The sequence below is a fragment of the Micrasema longulum genome, unplaced genomic scaffold (genome assembly GCF_059751315.1).
Source record: "Micrasema longulum isolate JH-2025_06_02 unplaced genomic scaffold, ASM5975131v1 h1tg001123l, whole genome shotgun sequence".
In the NCBI taxonomy this organism is placed as follows: Eukaryota; Metazoa; Arthropoda; class Insecta; order Trichoptera; family Brachycentridae; genus Micrasema; species Micrasema longulum.
The window spans coordinates 22,250-46,588 of record NW_028278311.1 but is presented as its reverse complement, the minus strand read 5'-3'; the positions used below and the strand labels follow the sequence as shown (position 1 = coordinate 46,588).

The 24,339-nt window shown below is 33.5% G+C and overlaps 1 protein-coding gene and 1 long non-coding RNA gene across 2 annotated transcripts in view; one reads left to right on the top strand and one right to left on the bottom strand.

Annotated features, from left to right (window-relative positions):
* Positions 1 to 22,105, bottom strand: part of LOC148276934 (tubulin-specific chaperone cofactor E-like protein) — a 30,559-nt gene extending 8,454 nt beyond the window's left edge. The window contains exons 1-2 of the mRNA XM_088233562.1: positions 22,094 to 22,105; positions 20,945 to 21,129 (exon numbers count right to left, since the gene is read on the bottom strand). Of these exons, the coding sequence (XP_088089688.1) occupies positions 20,945 to 21,129; positions 22,094 to 22,105 (197 nt within the window). The remainder of the gene's footprint in view (positions 1 to 20,944; positions 21,130 to 22,093) is intronic.
* Positions 7,409 to 17,876, top strand: LOC148276935 (uncharacterized). Its single transcript, XR_015823626.1, has 2 exons — positions 7,409 to 7,467; positions 9,396 to 17,876. It is a non-coding gene; the product is annotated as an uncharacterized LOC148276935 (long non-coding RNA).
* Positions 22,106 to 24,339: the final 2,234 nt, after the last annotated feature.

Here is a 24,339-nt window from a genome sequence, read left to right as displayed (position 1 = left end):
AGATGATGTAACAATTTATTTAATAATGTCATTCCACTGAATTAATGTCGATTCAATAAATAATACAAGTATGCACGATTATATACTTTTGTACTTATAGAATTGTGACGTAAAGTGTCAAAAAAACATTTACACAACCCTCATGTAAAAATTAAGAAAATCATATGCGTCTTTGTTCTACGGTTAAAACCTCAGAGTAATAATGCGTAACGTAAAGAAGAGTCCAGAAGGAGCGTAGAATCATATTTAAATACATCGGACTGTGTCCAATAATTCCCCCACTTACCGGGTAATATTGCCAGATCGCGAAGAATATAACCATAACACAAATGTAAAGTTAAAAAAAATCAATCTGTTAATTTCTCTAAAATTGTATTGTGCACGCGGAAACATTGATTAACACAACAGAGTAGATAAGTAAAGGGTCATTTAATAAGAGTAATTGAATTTATGAACTTTGAACTTAAAATATAAAACAAATTTTATTTGATATGAAACGGATATTTTTATATCATGCCAAATAATATTTGATGTTTTGAAGATAATATCGGTCAAACGTCCGCCACAAAGTTGTCTAATTCGAGATTCAATTTTCATTAATTCTTTCATAAGATGAGCAAAGTAGGGTAAAAAAATTACTACCCTGGCAACACTAAAAAAAAATCCATTTTGTTTTTTCGACAATCTGACAGATGAAAAAATAATTTAATTTTTAAGTAATGCATTTGTTATATGCACATTCATTAGCTTATTACACATGAAATGTGATTGCATCCTGTTTCTTTAAGATCCTAGCAGTATTTCTTCACTTTAAAAGGACACAACACGGCATAGTTGAATTCAAATCAGGAGTTGCGTACTGAGCGACGTCTACAAATAAACTAATGGGTCAAAACGTAAACCTACTCATTTATGAGTAGTTGAGTCGCCTTCTGTTTGATGTGCGTATGCGGTTTCTGGACTATTCTTAATTCTATTCCCTATCACTATGTTTCATAGAACGCAAGCTATGTTGATTTGTTGTTTAGCAACCAATTAGTGGCCATTTTGTTTTATTTGACAACATAAACATAACGAATGAAGTGACTTTGAACTTATTTGAATAAGTTTCTGTTTCGGCGAAAATTAGAACAGAAGCCGAAATTCGGTTTCGGCTGAAAATCTTGTTTCGATCAGTCACTTATTATTATAGTATATACTTTGAGAACCAAGTTTTATTTCGAATATTTCATTTATTGATATCAATAAAATAAATAGTCAAAACAGAGTTTGATTCTCAAAGAGTATTCCTTGCTAATTGAGGGGAAGAACAGGGAAATATCACATACTACAAATACCGATCAAAATATATGAAATGGATTTAGAATAATTAGTTGCATTTTCAAAATCAATATGGATATTGGGTAGCATTGTTATAATGAGCCATTGTTTTCGTCAATATTAGCCAGGCGCTCAACGGTATCGGTTCCGCGGAGTGTAAACTTTTTGCATTCCGCTAGTTTTAAAACGTGTTCGAATTTGTAATGTGATTAAGTTATATCTTTACTAACAAAAAAATAATTTGATCAATATATAAGAAAATGTTCAGACAGTGGTAAACTTCAAACCTCGGTTGAGGGCCAAAAGTAGAATGGAATATTTTTTTAAATAATTTTTACGTTCTATGTGATCCAAAATGCAACTTTTTAGACCCTTTTCATTTTGATGTCTAAAATAATAAAAAAACTTCATACATCATCGGCCCACTCTAATGTAGAGCGAGGCATTCTGATCTTCTTCTCGTAATACGGTCCGATAATGTTTTTTTTTATTTTTTTTATTGAATATTTTTTTATTTACAAAATACATTTTTGAAATACAAAATAGGTAAATATACAGAACATCTTATATATAACGTTTCTACCTCTCTAATAAAGTAGATACTTGTGTTTAGAGAGGGAGTTCGTTTCACATTTTTTTTATTTTTTTATAAACAAAGTAAATTAAAACAAAGTAAATTAAAATTAAAAATAAACAAGGTAAATTAAAAATAAAAAATAAACATTCTTTGGTATGGAGTCTAGGAAGGGGTGAGTCTTAAATGTTTTTTAATTTTAGTATTAAAAGTTTGATAATTTTTTATAGATTTAAAGTTTTCCGGAAGTTTATTAAAGTTTTTTTACCTATGTACGTATAATGGTTTAACGCTGCTGTTGTTTTACATCTGTGCAAAATTAAATTATTAGAAAATCTAGAGTTACTTGAATTTTGCACTTCAATTTTTTTTTCTTAAAAATTTTGTAAGATAAAGGCTTTATTAAAAATTTCTTCAATTGTTGGTATATTAAGTTCTTCGAATACTAGTTTTGATGGGTAAGTTCTGGGCTTTTTAAGAATTATTTTTGCAATCTTTTTTTGAATAATAGAGAGTGATTTTAAGTTTGTCCTATAAGCTCCTCCCCAGCCTATAATTCCATACTGCAGAATTGACTGTATTAAAGCATAATGTTGTTTGTATTAAAGCATAATGTTGTTTGATTATAAGGCTTCATAATGGAATTTCAAGTAGACGAAAGTTAGCATTTTCAACACCTCTTCTGTTCGCGTTTAAATAATTAATTTATTTTTATTTGGGAAAAAAACAACAGTTTTTACACACTTTGTATACAGAAAATAAGAATATGTATAAACAAAAATTGTGAAAACAGTCAATATAAATTTTCCACAGTGGTGTACGCTATAGATTAAGTACACCATCGGTATAAAAAAAAGCAATTTAACAATTAAGAAATGTTAGGCACTTAGAAGTTGCAAATAAAATAAAAATACATACATTTATATACAGTAATAAAAATAAAGTAAATAGAAACAAGATAAATTTAAAGAATAAAAAAAGAAAAAAGTTATATAAAAATAATGTAAGAGGTACAAAATATAATAATGAACATACGAGTACATACATAATTACTGACATCGTATAACTAAATGGGTGTACTGTCTATAAGAAATCTTCTATACTTACTGTATAATAATAGGAAATAAAACAGCCAAAGCGGTTCGCGATATTTGCGCAGTGTACGGTGTAGATGCTTTGAATTATTGACTAATTTTATGTAAAATAATGAAGTAAAATACATTATGGACTAATTTGCTGTAATTTTTTTTCGTTGAGCGAGGGCTCAACGAAAAACAGGAGGCTGTTCTCTTAATTTGGAAAAAAAACGGAAAACGTATATGTTTAATACCTAGCGTCGGCGCTCGGCTTGTTTGTTGTTAGAGTCTCGGGTCCTAATACGATTGGAAATCAATTAAATGTGCAATGAAATTTATAGATTACAGATTACATTTGGTAATAAAAGACAATAGATAATTCCAGATAATGATTTCTCATAGCGTATAATATAATAATGTAGCAAGAAAGAGTGAACTTGGTGCATTAACACTGTAATACATAAATTTAATAAGCATTATTACATTTGACGCCGACTTGGCCTTTCTAAAACGGCACGGATTGCAAAAGACTGACACCGCCAAGTGGCGATTGTGGAACGCGGCTGTTATTATTATTATGTGTACCGATGGAATTATAGTAAAATTAATAATCCTAACATCTCAGAAGCGCGCGTAAGCAGACTGAAAATATCAATAATTTTATTTCTCAATGGGGAAATACAAGTATTCTTTTTTAAATTTTTTATTTATAAAGGTCTATGAAATACTGTCCAGTAAAAAAAATAATTCAAAAAGAATAAATTAAATGCCATAAATTGTCTAAACATTATTCTATTGTGTTATTTAAATCAGATATTAATATAATTGTTGTATTCGCGAGTACAGTGTTCAAGATTAACACGTTTTATGCCCTAATGATCTGACAGTCTGAAATTTGAGCAAAATAGTCGTGAAATTTGAGCAGTTTGAAATCAGGTGTTTGCACATTTTCGCGAGCAAACAAAAGTAGGTTTATGGGTTCATTTCTGCAAGGCGAGGTCGCGATTAGACGGGATTCGCGTTTTTCCAATAAAATAATGATTACTTTAATTGCCTTTTATTTTTTAATAAGTGACAGTAATGAGTAATGAGTAATATGACTATTACGAAAAAATAAAAACGTATACGTCATTGATTCATCATTCTTTATTCACATTCAAATATTTTTTTATTTTTTCATTCGACCTTCTTCTTTCCTTCCCTCTTTACCAACTCCTCTCTTCATAGTATAGTATAGTGTTTAGTCGATTTCTATACCTGAAAATAAATGTTTACATCGATGTTTTGTTTTAGATTTTTCTTAGTATTTTTTATTTTTTTATTTATTTATTAATAAAAATATTATAATACATCTACAATATCTAAATTTGTTGCAACATAGTGTGAAAACATTTTTGAGAAGGGAATCTAGGCATTTGCAGAGCATATGACCTGTCATTGGCTGGTTTAAGCGGCCAATTTACACAATATGTAAAATTCACCATTCATTCCATCTTCATTCATTCACCATTTAGATCTTAAGAACTATTTAGGGAGGAAATCCAGCCTGTCTACGAACATTTGGATATACTCAAAACATTGTTGATTAAACTACCTGGTATAAGGAGAAATACAAAATTTTAAAAAAATGTTTTCTTAAGATAGCTTGTTAAGTGGAATGGTTCATTCGGATGAATCCAAATGACACGGTAAAATGAGAGTGGACTGATATTTATTATGTTTAATATAATTTATTTAGTGGTTTCTCTAGGGTAAAATCCCAGAAAAGGAAACAGAGTGGAGATTAGTCGGCCTCGTGGTGTACCAGTTAAGGCATTTGACTGCTGTTAAATAAATAAAAATAATTTTAAAAAAACAATTATAATACAATTAAAATCAAACCGAATTCGAAATTTTATCGTTCCGTGTGAGTTATTTTTACGATGAGGAACTTCAGACCTACAGGAAATTGAATACAAAAATGTTTTCTTGCGCGCGGTAAAAATTAGGGCATTAAATTGTACGGCAAAGTTTCTTGAAAATGTACGAAAAAAATACTAAAAAATATTTTAATAAAAATGCACTACTTTGATTGACGTCACTGGTTCATATGAACCAACCAATGATGCGAGAGTTCGGAAGGATATCCGGTTGGTTTACCGTAAACGAACCAACGGGAAAAACTAACAGGGAACAACCTCTGACGTCTCACGCGGAGTTGTTTCAGAAATACAAAACTTTAAAAAATCATAGCGCTGCTAATATGATAAGTAAAAAAAATAATATTTTTTTTGGCTTAGTTTAATGGTCTTTTAACAAATAAAAAAAAAATTTAAAAAAGACACTGAACTTCCTCATTGAACGAAATGAGCCTTGAGAAGTTAACATTTTTCTGTACTAAAAACAGAAAATGCATATATTTTTTTCTTTTGAACATGTTCAATTATGGGTTACCGATGAAGATACTTTAAACACTCATGCAAATATACTCATTTTCGTACACAAATATCGATTTTTCTGTATGGACAGTCGACGAAAACTCTGTCAACTTCCCATTGTAATCGGGGCCCAGGGGTGTATGCAACATTAATAACATAATCAACAAAACCTTGAAGCCTAAATGTTTACTCTACTTGCTGCCTTAGACGCGCATTATAAATGTTGAAGTTGAGATTTCAAAAGAAAATAATATAAAACAAATATAAGGTATAAAAGCATCTGTATAAATCACATGTGGGCAACCCCCGGCCCGCGAACCGGATCCGGCTCGTTTGACGTTTTGATCCGGCCCGCAAAAAAGTGAGTTGAGTTTTGATCATACCTAAATTCGTTCATAAACTCAAAACATCGAACGTGTGTGTGATTAAAAACCCATCATCATCATTCTCTTTCTCCACCTAATGGTGCATAGGTCACTGGATTCGTACACCAATCGCAGCATATCTCGGTCAATTTGGTTATATGAAGGTAAGGTGACCAGTCTTACGCTTCAGGTACCAGTCCAGGGACTACGAAATATTCTAGTGTGAAAACACCTAAATAAACATTTCATATCAACCATGTCGGGAATCGAGGCCGAGACCTCTTGCATGGTTGGCAAACGCGCTGACTATTACACCATGAAAAATACCAAGGCAAATGTAAAAATACAAAAATACTATACCCCTTTATCTTTAATTTTAACTACAAAGTGAAATTAAGTTTTCTGCAAGTACATTTTTTTTCTAAACATGTTCAACATGTTCAATTACTGGATACCGACGAAGATTCTTTGAAATTGATTCAAATATACAAATTTTCGTACATAAAATACGGTTTGACTTTATAGACAGTCAAAGATAAATGTGTTAACCATTGTAATCGGGGCCCATGTCATATTATAGAGCCACATGAGCGTTTTTTATCCGAAACGTTAAATCTAATTTTAGAGGAAATAAATAAATGCACTTGGAACGTTGGGATAGTTTCAATCCAGAGAGTGTAGGTTTGTGCAATGTTAAATATAATTTTACTAGTCTAGGAATGCAGTTGTTTTACCAGGAAAATCATTTCAATTCAGGGTGCATGATGTCTTTTTAATTTTGATTTGATTATTGTGATTTATTTTTAAACAGTGTAAGCTGACTACTAGAACCTATACGTGTTTTGTGCGATGATGGTTATTTTGATATTCCAGCCCGCAACTCGGAGGAAGATTGGCAATCTGGCCCAGACTTGAAAAAGGTTGCCCATGCCTGGTATAAATATTGCAAGACGTAATTTAGCTCCCACAACAATAAAGTATGCACGCGCTTTGCACAAATGCGCAGTTGCGAGTAAAATGTTCCACGTGCTAACACCACTAACACAACACATAAAAACCACATTTTTTTAAATGATACTACTAAACAGCCATTACTCATTCAGAGAGTGCGGTGCCACTGATCATTGACCAACATTAAGACATTATGAATTGATCAAATTATCAAAATTACTCAAAACTGCGATTCCAATATACTATTTTTGTCCTGTGGTATTGTATAATCTATATCGGATGCACGATCAAATTTCTGAATCAGGAAACTTATTCCAATTTTATCAAATACAAATTTATATTTTTCCATCTTGAAAGAAGTGAACATAAATGATAGACTTTCCTCCAACTGTTTAAAGCGTGTGCTCTAGTTTTTTGACACATCTCCAGAAGAGACAGAAACAGTCATGAAAAATGATTGGTCGTGGGAGGGGTCGAAGGAAGTAGAGGGAGAGAAAGATCCCCCACCAGATAGACTGACCAAATCAAGGCTCGCAGAGAAACATCAGTGGTTAGAACGTGTGTCGGGAGAGGCTAAGGACAGCAGCATTTTCAAGACAAAAAGGGAGGAAGGTCGCGACTCTCCGCAGTGAGGAGAACGAAGCGGATAATTATTTGATTGCAGGGACTGAAAATCAGGCGTCTTTGTTGTCTATATATTTTATGGTGGCGTATAATTACTACTTAGACAGGTTACAAGCGCGAAGAAAATGGCATTTTAACTGGTGGGTAATTTTGCGTTCGATGACTATATTCTCTGAAGTATTTTCACTATCTGAATTTGTTAGAACAGAGAGGAAAAAAAATTTGAGAAGATAATATGAAAGTCTAGGCATTTACATGGCTTATGACCTGTCATTTCCTGGTTTAAGTGGCCACTTTACACACTGTGTAACATTCTGCCTACATTCAAACATCCACATTTCCTCAAATATTCCATCTGTTCACTTTTGTGAAGTAAAAGAGCTGAAACCTTTATCATGTTAGTGAGATTCATCGGGCTGAACCAATTTACCTACTAGGCAACGCGTGAAAACAATTTTCCAATTTTTATACTTTTCTCTTCTTCTTCCAAGTCGGTCCCTCAATGCTGAGGATCGTGATCACCATGAACACTTCTGATTAGACTGTTCCACTCCAGTCTGTCCTAAGCCCGACGAACTGACTCATCAAATTTTAGCCCCGTAGCCACCTTTATTTAGTCAGTCCATCTATATGGGATTCTACCCCGGCTTCTCCTACCTTCAACTCGGCCAGACATTATTGCCTTTTCTAGATTGTCTGGCTCAAGTCTAGCAATATGTCCGAAGAAAGACAGTATCCTCCTCAGACACACCACTGACAGACGAGTTGTAATATGGAGCTCTTCCAGTATCGATGCATTCGTCCTTCTGGCTGTCCAAGGCACACGCAGCAGCCTTCTCCCACACCACATCTCGAATGCATCGATCCTCTTCCTCTCGTAGTTTATACTTTTAAGTATGTCCAAATATTTGCAAATGTCAGTTTATAAACATTTGGACATACTGAAAATGCTTTAATTGGACTGCAACAACCGTGAAAAATAGAAGAGATATATGGTTTCCACCAGTAAACTTGAACGACTTCAGAATAAATGCATAAGGTACATTTTGGTCTTAGGAAATACGACCACATTTCTGATTATCGTAGGCAACTGAAATGGCTTAAAATTAGACAGCGGAGAGACTATCACTCCCTCTCACTTCTGTTCGATGTACTTCATAGTCCTAACGCTCCTATATACCTGCGTGAAAAATTTCAACGCTTATCAGTTCATGGTTTACCTCTTCGTTCTAATTCTCAAGGCACTCCTTTAATACCCATCCACAATTCCTCTTTCTTCTCTAACTCGTATAGTGTCCATGCGGCTCGACTGTGGAATCATCTCCCATCCACCATCAAAGATGTTACTACATTATTTCTGTTTAAATCACGTCTGAAGAAACATCTCTTTTCTCTACCTTAATCTCTCCTCCTTTCCTTTTTCCTCTTTTTTCCTTTTTTCCATTGAGTAATAGTTTTGATTTAAGTTAATTTATAAACAAATACGTTTATTTCTATTTTTATATATCTTTAGCTTTTTAATCTTTTTTTTTCTATTGAATATGTTCTGTAACTTGAATTATAAAAATAAAACTTTTATTTTACTGGTTGGTTGGTTAGAAGAAATTGCCATTTGGCAATAAGCGCGTCAATGTACAAAAGTTAAATAAATAAACACAATTCAATTTATGGAATAAGCGAGGGGGTTAAATGCCAAACCGCCACTGCGCATGATCACTATTTATGGGAAGATCAACAAAACCAGTGGCCAAATGACTATTTCTTTTGAGTCTAATATGCACATTCCACTTAAAATGAATAGTCTTTTTGCCACCGTTATACCACGCACTTTTAAATAAATAATATTTTTGCTGCTGGTTTAGTTGGTCTCTCCAGAAACAGAGATCATGCACATTGGCGGTTTTGCATTGAACCTCCTTAAGTAGTATATTAGTTATATATATTAGTAAATGTTATGAGTTGTACAGAAATAATTATAGACCACGTACATATTTTTCTAATTCTAATAATTGCACGTGTATCGTGATATGCTATCTCTTTTTTAATGTGTCTATTTATTACACGTCAGCACGAGTTAAAATTGAGGATATCCCGCCCCTGCGCAATACACAAGAGGACCTTTCCATCGCCATGTCCGGAGAAGATTTCCAGGAACGGGCGCCGAGTCGACTCGACTATCGGCGAACTGTGCCTGCCATGACCCGCCTAGCGCCATACACCACCAGCCACCAGCCACCAGCCATCGGACCATATAATTGTAACACTTGACCCGCATCCCATAACGAGGTATTGAGATAACGAGGAAAAGCGTCACGTTTTCGCGTATTTCACAACTTGTTATAGAAAGCCGTTGAAAGCACTAATCAAATAATAACGAGCATAATAATAATACTATATATTATATACTTACAATATAAATTACTAGGCAAACATTAATTTGCATAAAAAAAACATTGATTAACATAAATTACTAGACATACTTACAATATAAATTACTAGACAAAGGGAATATGTGATTCCGGGCATTTACAGGGCTTATAATCACTTTACACGCCCTGTAAATACCTGGACTTCCATATTCCTACTCAAAAATGTTTTTTCTCTCCGTTGCAAAAAAAAAAGATCCAAATGACTCCCTAGAGAGGAAAGCCAGCCTGTCTGCAAACATTTCTTTGTCATTCCCTTTCCGCGTCTACTGGTGCATAGGGCACTGAATTGGTACACCAATCGCAGCAATCTTGATAATTTTTGTTACATGAAGGAAAGATGATCAGTCTTACGCTTGAGGTGGCCAGTCCAGGGACTATGAAATATTCTAGCGTTAAAACACCGTTTTAAATAAATATTACCAGAAAACTCTTGCATGGCAGGCAAACGCGCTGACCACAACACCACGATGCCGACAAACATTTGGACATACTCAAAACATTGTTAATTTAACATTTTAGTATGCACAAATCTTTATATCGCCATCGGGTCTTGTAAGGGATTTAGATCGATATCTTTAGTATCTGTTCCAAGTTTTGAGTGGATTTACGCCCCTTGATTTGAGGGTTAGAGATCTTCCCAAAGTAGAAAAGAACCTCACTTTGCAGGACCTGGCAAACGACAGATTTTACCAGGGAACCAGATATTTTTTTTTTTACCGCATCCTGCTGGACGCAACCGGATTGATGTTGCGGGGAGAGTTAAGCATATTTACTGACGGTCGTCTCTTCAACGGTATGGTGAGAGCAGCATTTGTACCCTTTGACGGCGTGAGAGAGCTGCCGGCAAGAAAGCTGAAACTTGATGGTTTCTGTTCTGTGTTTCAGGCGGAAATATTTGCAATCATAGAAGCTCTGGTTTATGTGCTAAAAAAACCACCAAACAGATGGAATCAAATAACAATTTTGACTGATTGTAAGGTGCAAGCAATGGCTGATCGAAATTTAGTCAACCCTATTGTTGTGGACATTCATGCTGATATACAGAAATTAAAATCCAGATCACAGAATGTTTATATCGGATGGATAAGAAATACATTGCGCAAATCGCGGTAGCAAAAAAGCGGATGAAAAGGCTCGAGAAGCCACTCTTAAGAAAACAGCTCCCGTTTTGCCAAATTTTCTTTCTAAAGCAGAATTCTGCATAGCTCTGGAACGACCGCTATTCAAGTTAAACTACTAGACAGGAAACTAAATATTTTTGGGAACAATTTTTCATGCTTTTGATTCCATGACGCAGCAAGTTGGCTACGAACTGAATTTAACACCTCATCGGTCACGGTGGTTATTTGAGCTATCTTCACTGCTTTAAGCTCTCAGAAATCAATAGCCGTATATATGATGACGAGACACCCCAAGATGTCCCTCATTTGTTGAGCCATTGTCCCTTATTCAGCTTAGAGCAAATGCAGCTAGAGGCGCGATGTAGAAGTCTAAATGAGGACCTAGGAGATATCGCAACTGCGATAAGCCATAAGGGCGTATCACATGAGGTTATATCATATGTGGTAAAAATAGTAAAGTAAATAAAAATAGAACACAAAATGCCGAACACTGACAAAGTGGAACGGAAGTCTATTGATGCCTGTCAATAGTTCGGCTTTTTCTGAATGAGTTTTCTGCGGTTCCCTCTTCAATAAGCAAATGCGTAGAAGTTCCTTTACAAGGTCACAGCAGACTATTACACACGCAATAGTTAGAGCTGTTAGAATGAACATAACTATAGCAGTAAATATAAGTCTTGTAGATAATAAGCGAGGCAACAAATAAGCAACTCCTATTTTTATAAAATATATATATTTCAAATATATGCAGCCGGTAATCGAACCCAGGACCTCAAGTGTGGTAGACGATTCAAAGTCAAACATTCTAACAAATGTTAGTAAACATAAGTATATTACCACTTACCGACTTTTTGAGTCTACCGGTTTCGGTGCATTTGGAAGTGTATTTTAGTATTTGCATGTTGGCGTAGTGAGTGTCCTGACGAAGAGGCGGGTACGTCTCGAAACCGGTAGACTAAAAAAGTCGGTATGTGGTCAAATACTAATATTTACTAACATTAGCTAAATGAGAAATTGCGCGTCCAGGGTTCGGAACCTATTTCACAGACAGAACTGTATACTCCATCCGGTGGCTTCTAAAAGTAATTTCAAGGCTTTTAAAAGGTTTTGTAATCATTGCGGCAAATTAATCATGTCCAATCAATTTAATCCCAGTCAGTGAAGAATTCACTTCCCTCTCTTCTCAATCCAATGAAGTATATATTATGTACTTCTGGACTACTTTCTTTCAGCACAAATATGCTAAGGCTACCAGATTTCAGAGAGCTCCTTCGGGCAGCTTTTCTCGTTTGACAATGAGCAAATTTTCCGTGTATGTGGGCACCGCCAAGGAGACTTATGTCCTCAGATGCGGTGTGCGGTATGTGGTGGGCAAGCTGTATTCTCCATCCGCCTGGACATTAAAAAAAATGTCTCCTAGATCCTCATTCAAAAACGTTGTAATAACAATTACGAATAAAATAAAATGGAAAAAAAAAACTAAAATGGAGACATCAAAATGATAGTTATAGAAACAGGTGTGTACGGTAAATAAGTTTAATTGGGTACAGTTTGTCAATGTCAGTTAGCGGGCGAAACATACGACTCGGTAAACGACCAGACTATGGCGCAAAAAATAGGCAAACCGATTGTGTTTCATTGGAAGATAATGAAATAAATAAATAAAACAAAATAAAGGATCGCGCAGCCCTTTGTGACGCTGCACGGCGCATACTGACCTCATGCTGCATTGTACGGCCCGAGGTCGTGACGTGTGCCTTATGGTTTATGGCAGTGAAGGAAATTATTGCTTCAAAAAATATCATTAGCATGCTAATCGAAATTGCGTAGCCTGCTATCTGCAATTTTTTTTATTTAGGAACCCACTTTTAAAAAACTTTTTGAGAACTACAAGTATTTGTGGATATTTATATTTATTCAGCTACTTATGCACACATCTCCACTTCCTGTTTTTTTTTTTAAACTCAATGATTAAAAAAAAATTTCAATCACAACATGCCCAATTGTACGGGTGAAATACGACAGAAAACGCCCAGGCTTGAGAAAAATCACAGTATTGTTTTATTTATTTTTATTTGAAAACTTCGAGTACAAAGAATAAGTACTCTAGCGGACTTATTGCAAAGCAATATTTTCCAGCCAACCAAAAAATAGATAAAAGAAGAAAACCTAATTAATTAAAAATAACAGCTGTTTTTTAATTGGGAGATAAGGCTTGCACGTGTTAACTTTTAAAAACTACATTATATTATACCTACATATTAAAGGATGAGGAATGTGGAATCAGGTAATGAGTAAGGAAGGAGAGAAAAAAGGGATTTAAGGAAAAAAAGCATTAGAATACAGGGAGCTCAGTATTCTGGGGATATACGAGTACAGTATTGTTTCGGTCGTTTCTTGAAAGTGGCTAGAGAAGGTACATTTTCTCTATGAAGAGGTAGCTCATTCCAAAGTCTAGTACCTGGGACGGATAGGGAAACGCTGAAAAATTATTATTTATTATTATTTGTGTTGTCACCGGGAATCGAACCTGGAACCTTCCGTGTATTACACCACGGAAACCGTGTAATACATAGGACGCTGCATTGGTACTACAATTGCAGCGAATCTGGATTATTTTTATTACATGGAAAGTAAGTGACCAGTTTTACGCTTCCGGTGCCAGACCAGGACCAATGAAATCTCGCAGTGTACAATAACCATTAAAACCAATATTTCACATCCACCATGCCAGGAATCGAACCTAGGACCTCACGCGTGATAGGCGAACATGCCAACCACTACACTACGAGGCGAACTTGCATATATCTCCACTCGATTTCCCTTTTCAGGATGTTTGCCTAGATTATTCATCGATTCGAAAACACTCATCCAGGGGGTTATGGTTCTATTTATATCACTCTCGAAAATTAAGCAATCAGCAAAACAGTACTATATGGATTTTTATTTTATTTTTATTTATTTTTTGTTTTTTTTTACAATAAATACAAGTGATAAAACAAAATTACAAAGCAATGAAATACATATTGATAGTAAAAATAGTAAACAAAAAATCCCACAAAGGCATGGCCTGTTCGTGGGTATTTGAGAAAATGTTAATGAATTAACATAAGAAAGAAAATCAATTGATTCGGTGTTATAAATAAAATTCAAGTCGCAAAATACTTGGCATTTTATATGATTTTGCGAGTTGGCAGCTAATGCTATTAAATTATTATAATATCACGTCGCTAATGCTAATTAATCCATGTTAGGTTGTGAGTTGTGAAAAGTCTTTGTCTGAGCCAATCAGTTCCTAGTGGTATTATATGTACATGATTAGATGTTTGATCGGTTTGTCTGCCCCCACATAGCAGACGTAGCACGATGTTTTTTCTGTACGTACATATTAAGTTTTCAGGTTCGACGCCCGATTGAGTCAACGTAACGTGAAATGTCTGTGATTTACCTACTTGACACACGAGACAGTGAGGCACCGATTTTTGATATTCCGAAATAATTTTGCATTCGTATACGAAATAATTGAAGTATTTGAATATTTTTATCGATTTTTATCAGTCACATCGTACCGACAAAATATCCTACTAAATCTTTCAAATTTTAGGCTCGCTCAGAAAAAAGAGTAAAAAATAAAATATAGGGTAATTCTAGGATAGAGGCCCTTGACGGGAGCTCGCTGGTGTAAAGAAGAGACAGCTTGGGTTTAGGTTCTCCTGAGGCATACGTAGCACGTGTCTGAGCCAGGTCCATCGTCGTATCCTCAAGACGCTCGCTATAGGAGGCTGCTGTGTCCGTTCTCGGACTTCAATGTTAGTTATGAAATCAAACCAACTTATGCCATTAAACAGAAGTTTGGTATTTTGAGCTTTAGTAAGGTGCCAAGATTTGCACCCATATAGGAGTAGAAACATCATACAAGAGTTGAATAATCTCTATTTCGTTTTGACCGAGCATAGACTAGAGTTCCAGACAACACGCATCATGTTACAAGTTGCTCCAGCAATTCCTAGGCGGGTTGCGAGCTCTTTGTGCATGCTTCCATCCTCAGTTATGTGAACTCCCAAGTATTTAAAGTAGTCAACTTTTTCGATCAAAAGCCAATCTCTGCCAATTAACACAAAGAAGCTGATCAGGGTCAGGACAGGATTTGTTGCACATAATCTGAGTCTTTTTGGTATTAATATTAAGACGCGGACGAGCAAGGTTTTCCGGCAGTTTATCAACAATTTCCTGAAGATCACCAAAATACTTTTAAAGAAGAACCGCATCGTCTGCATACTCCAAGTGGCACAACTTTAGGGGGGAGTTAACTTCTATGCCTCGATCAGGTGGTATTGATTTGCATAAAATAAAATCTATGAATATGATGAGTAATTCACATTTGATTATTAAATCATGGTAGAATTATTTAAGAGCAATTGGTGACGAAACTGTTGACATATGTAGACATATTATTTACTATGTTTTAGGCCTAGATTAGTTGGGCTATAAAAATAGCTACAATATAACCCCAAAGTAAGTTGTTAATTTTAGATACCAATCAACAATAGATTTGCATCGAAAAATTTTGAGTGGGCTTTCCTATCCTTTTAAGGAGAGATGACCAACTTTTTTTAGGTAAGTTGGCCTTACAATTTAAAACTATAATTCGTAGTTTCTAATTGCATGTATGGCGCATATTACATCTTTGTTGTTTCAGATGCCTAACCAGTATGTACGGGAATCAAACCAGCGAGGAATGGAGCCAAATGGAGGAATTGAGAAAATGTAAAAAAAACCTCTTTGCATCGATGTTTTTAAATGATAAAAAAGAAACAATAATGCTTATTTTTAATTTAATTTAAGTTAACCCTTGCGCCGATTTGCTTTCGTTTTTAATACGTGTGGATTGTTAGCTTCACATTTGAATACACGATCCAAAGAATAGTTTTCAATAATGACCACTTATTTCATTTAAAGAGAAATCAATAATTTAAAATACAATGTTTAAATGTTGTTGGAAAATGTTACGAACAATTCATATTTGGCGTAGCAACTAAACAATGAAGGATTTTACATTTCCCATGAAAGTATTTTGTCCCTGATGCAGACAGTCTATATTATTTGCCTTTCACATTTTCAAGACATTCATTTCACAATGAAGCGTGCACACTGCGCATATTTAAAAAACACAATAGAATTTTCATTATCAAGCAATTGAAGGAATGCCCATGTAAACAAAATTGGATTAAGCAGTACCGAGAAATTGCTGACATAATAGGTACAAATACTCTTTATAACTACTTTACAAGTCTTAGTTTCGTCGTTTACTTGGTCGAGGAAACAATAAAGGTATGGTTAATGATTTGTCACGAAATCGATAGCGTTATGCACAACGAAAATGGCAGTTTAGTCAATGATCCCATTGTATTGCAACAGTAGAACATCTTGAATATTGCGGTTAGATAATGGATATGTTCTATTGTATTGTATGTTAAAGAAGTCATGTAAAATACAAATATAGAACAGGAAGCTGCAATGTCTTTCTTTAAAATGGATTTTTCAAGTAAGAGAATAAAATTTTATTTACATTGAAAGAAACTTTATTAAAAATGAAAAATAAAAAATCAAGATCAAAATGTCACTATCTAAATAATTGAGTTGATTCCTTCCCTTCTTCTTTCCTTCCCATCTCCTCTCCACAATTCATAGTTAATTGTAGATTTTCAGTTAATTTTTGTTTCAAACTTTGTATAAAAATAGATAAAGAGTACGCATTCCTTTGGGTGAAAAATGGCAACATATTCCTTAGGAAAAATGAAGGATCACCCATATCTAAAATCTCATCAGACGCTGATCTTGAAAAAATAATATGACTTTTGAAGCAGCTGACTAGTGTTATTTCTTGTTTTCCTTATTTTTTGTTTTTACCTTTTCTTTGTACTATTTTCAACTTTTTTAATGTGTATAATTTAGCGAACTACTTGCCTTTAGTGACTGCATTGATATATAGAGACTCATTTTACAGGTGCGTCCAATATAATTTAAATCAATTTTACTGGTGTATTTTAAGTTTTTTGTTTAATAGGTTGAAATATTTTAATATTCTCAGGCGCTAATCCCATAAATAGTCTATCTATTTACTACCAAAACGTACGCGGCATTCGCTCCAAAACTCATGATTTTTTAAATAACGTCTTGATTAATGATTATGATATGATTTTTTTATCTGAAACATGGCTCCTTCCAAGTATCAATGATAGCGAAATTTTTGATAGTAGATATAACGTATTTCGAAGAGACCGTGATTATGAGAAAACACAACAGACTCTCGGTGGAGGCGTGCTTATAGCTGTCAAAAAAATGTTTTGTAGTTCTGTAGTAGATTCTTGGGACCTAACGGCGGAAGTTATTTGGATTAAAGTAAACACAATCACACATCACAAAACCTTAAATATGTTCTGTTCCTACTTTCCTCATGGAAATTCACATTTGCGAGTGATATCCGAGTTTTTTGACAAAGTTTCCGATACACTCTTAACGTCCCCTAATGAAATTTTCCTGATTATTGGTGATTTCAATATATCTAATGCTGCCTGGCTTTCGAATCCCAGTTTTACTCACTGCACCCTCGATCCTAAGGATGATCCACTTAGCAAGTCTCTATGTAATTTTATGTCATTTAATAACTTCTACCAGTTCAATTCGCATGCCAATACTCGTGGCCGTATTCTAGATCTAGTTATCTCCAACTTTGACTGCGTAGTCACCGAATGTGTATCCCCATTAACACTGGAAGACGCCCATCATAAGACTCTTGTAATTTTGCTCAATTTACAATTTAAAATTCTTCCCGATAATCAAAGATTTGTTCGTTTATTTCATAAGGCAAACTACGATGATGTTTGTGCCCATTTAGATGATATTAATTGGTTCGATACTTTGTCTAATCTGAACATGGAAGACGCAACCCAGCAATTTTACGTTGTTCTAAATGGAGTTATAAACAATTTTGTTCCCAAGCGTCTCACAAATAATAATTGCCGATATCCTCCATGGTACACTCGACCGCTAATTAAGTTAATTTCAGAAAAAAAAAAAATTTAACAAAAAATGGAAAAAGTACTCTCAAGCGTCTGATTATCATACTTTTTCTTTGCTGAGGGAAAGACAAAAACGCACGAATAAGGAATGTTACCTACATTTTATCACAACTGCTGAATATAACATTAACCGAGAACCTAAACTTTTCTGGTCTTTTGTCAAGTCCAAGCGAGCTGGGTGTGATGTGCCTCTTCAAATGTCCTACAAAGATAATTTGGTAATTGGCGGTCAGAATATTTGTAATGCTTTTGCGGAATATTTCCATTCTGAATTTTTGGAAACTAATGCATCTAGTTGTAGTGTTCCTGCCGAAGAAAATAGTGTAATTGATCTTAATGCTATAGAAATAAATGAGTCATTGGTAACAAAATATCTCAAAAAACTTAAAGTCAGCAAGGGTGCTGGCTTTGATGGCATACACCCTTTTTTTATTTCTAAATGTATTAAACAGCTTGCGCGTCCTCTTACTTATCTTTTTCAATTATCAATAAAGGAAGGCACGTTTCCTGAAATATGGAAAAAGGCAAATATTACACCTGTGCATAAAAAGGGAAATAAGAGTCTTGTAGTAAATTATCGACCCATTTCTCTTCTTCCCATTTTTAGTAAAATCCTTGAAAATATAGTAACCGATCAGCTCTTCGATGTTATAAAACCACATATTAATCCCAATCAACATGGATTCTATAAGAAACGGACAGTTGAATCAAATCTTTGTGAATTTACCGATATTGTTTTGAATGCAATGGATGCAGGTTTTCAGGTAGACGTTTTATATACGGATTATTTAAAGGCTTTCGATAAAATAAGTCATTCGGTCTTACTTCGCAAGCTTTGGAACATTGGTATACGGGGGAATCTGTATCGTTGGATATGTTCCTACATTAGTAACCGCAGTCAATCGGTCTCACTCAAGGGATTTAATTCATCATTTAAACCAATCCCATCAGGTGTCCCTCAAGGTTCGCATCTTGGACCCTTATTTTTTATTATTTATATCAATGATATAAGTTTATGCATTAAAAACTCAAATTTTTTGCTATACGCTGATGACAATAAAGTATTTAAAATTGTGTCTTCAATAAATGATTGCGAAGTTCTTCAAGCTGACTTAGATAGAATCTGTTACTATTGCAAGGACAATCAGTTATTATTGAATTCTGATAAATGTCTTGTCATGTCATTTACTCGAAAGAAAAAAAGTATACTATTTGACTATAAACTATCTGGGAAAATTGTCAATCGTTCAATGAAAGCAAGAGATTTGGGTGTACTGATGGATGATAAGCTTTTATTTAGAGATCACATAAATACAATAGTAGATAAGGCGTACAGACTTCTAGGGTTTATCTTACGAATCTCCAAGCCATTCTCATCACCAAATACATTAAAACTTCTTTACTATACTTATGTGCGAAGTCAACTCGAATTCGCTTCATTAGTATGGTCCCCTCAATATAATGTATATATTAATCAAATTGAAAACATTCAAAAGAAATTTATAAGGAGCCTGGAATATCGTTTTGGTAACATTGAAAATGATTACGGCGCATCTTTGATCAATTTTAATATAGAATCACTACAAAAAAGGCGCCTTAGATATGATTTAATTTTTCTTTTCAAAATTCTCAATAACATAGTTGATTCGCCGTATCTTTTACAGAATATTGGTTTCCGTTGTCCTCTTCGCTATACTAGATTAAATTCCCTTTTTTATGTACCAACTTGTAAAAACAATTATACCTCGAATTCATTCATTAGACGTACCTGTAGAAATTATAACGGACTCAGTATTGATGTAGACATTTTTAACTGCACGTTGCATTTGTACAGAAAATTTCTTCATGGGGTCGATTATTTGGGATAGTTGCTGAATGTACATCTTGAGTGGTTTATGCTATGTATATGTGCCGCATGTAATGTATATGTTTGTGTATGTTTTATATGTGCGTTCATGTGTGTGCGTGGATGGCTCGGAGTGTACATTCGGTATTTTTATTTATTTTAATTTATTACCTCCATGGAAAACGCAAATGTCAACAATTATCATTTTTTCACTTAAAATTCTTATTTATTTTTTATTTTTTGTCACATTTAATGTTTATATCTTTTTAATTTATGAAAACTTAATTGGTCTTTTTATGTTAAAAAATTGTTGTTTTTAATACTGATTTTGTATGACTGTATGTTTTCTAAATAAAATAAAATAAAATAAAAAAATAAAATTAAAAGATTCTGTATGAATATGTCCATGTACTTGTAATTTCTAAAAAGTGGGATCTCTAATTTGACATAAAATGATTAATTTTTTATGTTTTTAGTACAATGTCTAGCGCCAAAGATATCAATAAAGTGACATGTCGCTGTGGTCTTTGAGAAACGATAAACAAAAAACAACCGAAAAAATGTAGTATTTTCATATTTTAACATAAATTAATAAATTAAATTTGGTTAAACCAATTATATCTGTACATTTGATGATAAAACACGGGAGTCCAATTTTCGCCGTTTTGATGTTAAAAATGCAGAAATTATCGCAATAATCTATTTTATACGTGAATAAAACACCGAAGTCCACTTTCGTTGTGAAAATGTATTTTTAAGTTGAAATAAAAAAATCAAAAATGCAAAAAACATCAATGGTCTCAGAAACACTATTATAATTAATACCATCAATATATTTTTAAAAATCATTATTTTAGACTGAAAGTTCCTTTTAGGTTGAAAATTATCTAATTTGGTTCAAAAGTTATGATATTTTGGAAATCGCAATATTACAGAATCTTGTTTCCTGAACATTTCGTTCAATGTGACTCCCGTGGTTTATCCGTTAGTAAATAAAAAAATGCTGCACAAATACATATTAAAAAAACAAATGGCGGGAAGCATTTTACGTTTTCATAATTTTGCCTATATTTCACTTATTGAAAATGCCACCGGCTGTAATGCCGTCCACTATCCACTGTCCTCCAGACACCACTCACCTCTCGGGGCGATCGCTCTCCGGCCTCTCGGTGTAGTAGCGGATGAAGGCCCTCTCGGCGTCCTCTCGCTCGTCCGAGCCCAGACGGCCGCCCCCGTTGAGGGTCTGCACGGAGGGCAGGCGCGCCACCAGCAGCTGGCGCCGCTCGTGCTCCGTGGACTCGCAGCGCTCCCAGAGGGGCAAACCCTGGGAAAAGAGATACAGAGGATCATTTACAATAAATTAAAACAGACACGAACACCGAGCCGTTACTCCTTTATGTTGCTACTATTGGCAAAACCGCCAAAACCCATCTTTATTTATTAATTATACACGGCACGCAGTGCCTTTTACCATACAAGAAATAGTGTGTAGAAGTAAACACTTCAAATAAACGGAAAAAAAAACATAGAAATATTATAATATGTACATATTATAACACAGTGGTTTCATACAATGAAAACGCTAACATATTATGCAAAAATAAATCATTAAAAGGCATATGAAAGTTAAAAAAATGTTTTCTTAATAAAAAGGACAGGTCGATATATCTTTAATCATAGGTAAAAATACAAAATATAATTATACTACATTAAGAGAAAAAATGTTTTTTTTTATGTTAAAAATAACAATCCAAAAGTTTTTAGCAAATCAGCTAAAACTGATTGATACAAAAACCGCTTCAACGTTTTTTAAAAATATTTCAGATTTTTATTATATTATAGTTTATATTTTACATGTAACTAGTGATGAAATAATCATGATAATATCAAGAAACAATAGTTCAATAATTAAAAATTTAATTTAGAATATTAGGAGTTGGATATATTATAATATATTTACGATATTATATTATAATATACGTACATATTGAGTTTCACTGCTAGCATTTCTTGGTCGGATATTGGAGACGGGTTGTCCGAGGCTAGAATCCCGCTCGACCACAACTTGTTTCCCCTTTTCTAACACATTTTTTTACAACTTAGAGAAAATGGCAACAAAATCGAAATATTTGGGTCAATCATACGAACGCAAAAAAATATTAAAAAAAAAAAAATATCATTTCGTCTTTTGGCATATGCGTACTTAAATATATGCTAAAAAAATTATATTTATATTATATCTTCCTAATAATAAGAACGAAATCCAGTTATGTAGGTACATAATTTACATTATGTGACATGTATACTATTAATGCTCGAGTATTAGGAATCAAAATAATAATCTTCTTTTTCCTATCCTGTGATGCAAACGGCACTGAATTGCTGCTCCTATAGCAAACTATCATTTTGTAAGGCAAGGTAGTCAGTTTTAAGCTTCTGATCCAGTCCAGGGAATGTAAAATATTACAGGGAAACTATGCCATGATTATTTCTAAACCGGTTTGCTTTTTTTTGAGATTTTTATTTGAGTGGCAATCGAATCGAAAAATCTTAATATTATTTTTATTTTTATTTACTTCACATAACATAAATGTATTTATGTTAGAAAGAGCGATAAAAGAATTTGGTCAAATCGTTGACCTGGAAGGCAAGGCATATACTTAACTGTAAAACCATAAATTTTAATAGTCCGGTTTTAAAATTAGGTTAAAACGATAAAGGGGTTTTAAATAAATTGATTTAAATCATAATGAGCTTTACTTTTTTAAATCTGGTAATTAAACATGCTATCATTTATGGCACAAAAAGCTTTGTTATAAATACTTATTTATTTCTTTTAGAGAATTTTAAAGGGTTTTGTTCCGAACGCTTTTTTGAGTAGATTAATTTATGTCGCCATGCTTAAATAGAAGTGTATACGAAATAGTTAAATCAACCACTGAACTGAGCGGCTAGACTGTTAGGCTCCGGGCCCCGATTACAATGGGAAGTTAACAGAGTTAGTTATCTTCGACTGTATATAAAGATAAATCAATGTTTGTGTACGAAAATGAGTATATTTGCATGAACATTTAAAGTATCTTCATCGGTATGTGTTTAAAAGAAAAAAATGTATGCATATTCTGCTCTCATAGACAAAAAAATAATTTTACTTTGTAGATAAAATTGAAGATAAATGTTAACTTCCCGTTGTAATCGGGGCCCTAGGCAGCGATTAAAAATGCCATCTTTATCAAATGCGATATTCATGAACGAAAATGTGTATGAAAATTCAACGTATCTTCATCGGTAATTTGTAATTTAAAATGTTTGGTAAAATGTATACATATTTACTTAAAAATAATTATTTTAAAATCGAAATATAAACCGAAAAAATCGCAGTTTTTTACGGACTTATTCAGTTCATTTAATAACAGTAAAAATGGTTATATTTTTAAAATACAAAAAAAAAATTATAAGACAAAACATTTATTTTTATACAGCACCGTTTTAGTGATTCTTACCCTCGAAGTCACTTCAAAGCAATGCGGTATGAAATCACTTTTCAAAATATATTAATATATAAATATTTATTTATCAGAATAGATTCATAAAAATAAAAACTCACTCAACGGCGAACCAGCTTGTCAGCAGAATAATAAGCATATGTAATTAAGTTAACCAACAAATTAATAAAATAATAAAAATCACATTATAAGATCAGGTGCATTCGTAAGAAAATATTACTCTTAATCTGTAGGTTGAAAGAAGTCCTTGTTTTTTATTATAATAGTTGCATTAATTACGTGCGAGAGGTTTTTGTTTTTATTGTTTAAACACTGCGGAGAGGGAAATAGCCCGTAAATGCAATGCTAATAAGATTAACCTTGTTCGTAATAAAAGATTAATTAGTGCGAAGGTCTAAGTAGTAAACTCCCTTTTAATTAATAACACAATAAAGTAGAAAACAATGTAAGTTACTTCAACGAGTTACGTAAATAACACTAAAAACAATGCGAGAATAAATAATCCTTAACTTTATGAAATGAAATACGTGAAACGAGTTTTTGCCATTTGTTTACATAAAGCACATAAAAAATAACAAAACATATTAAAAATCCCACTTACAAAAGTAATGCCTACCTACGCAAAAAAACAAGCGAACATGATTTACAATAGAAAATAGATTACTGTAAATTTTCGTATCCCACATAGACCAACAATAAACCTTTAGTTTTTATAATTAACCTTTTCATCCCCGGTGTTTATTCAAATACATATGCATTTTTAAAAAAAGATCCTCCCGTACCTACTAAAATTCGAAAGCGGCTAGTTTATTTTTTTATTACTGGAACCCCTAAGTACGTCTCTATTTTTTTTAATACGTCTGTTGTATTATGTAAATCTTCCAATTTTCTTTGTTCATGTACTTACATGTTTTTTTATTGGGTGTTCTTTTATATGTTAATATGCCATGTATTTTTTAATGATGTTTTTGTCGTGTATAATATATGATATGATGATATTGATAGTTGAAGTGATATTGATTGGCCTC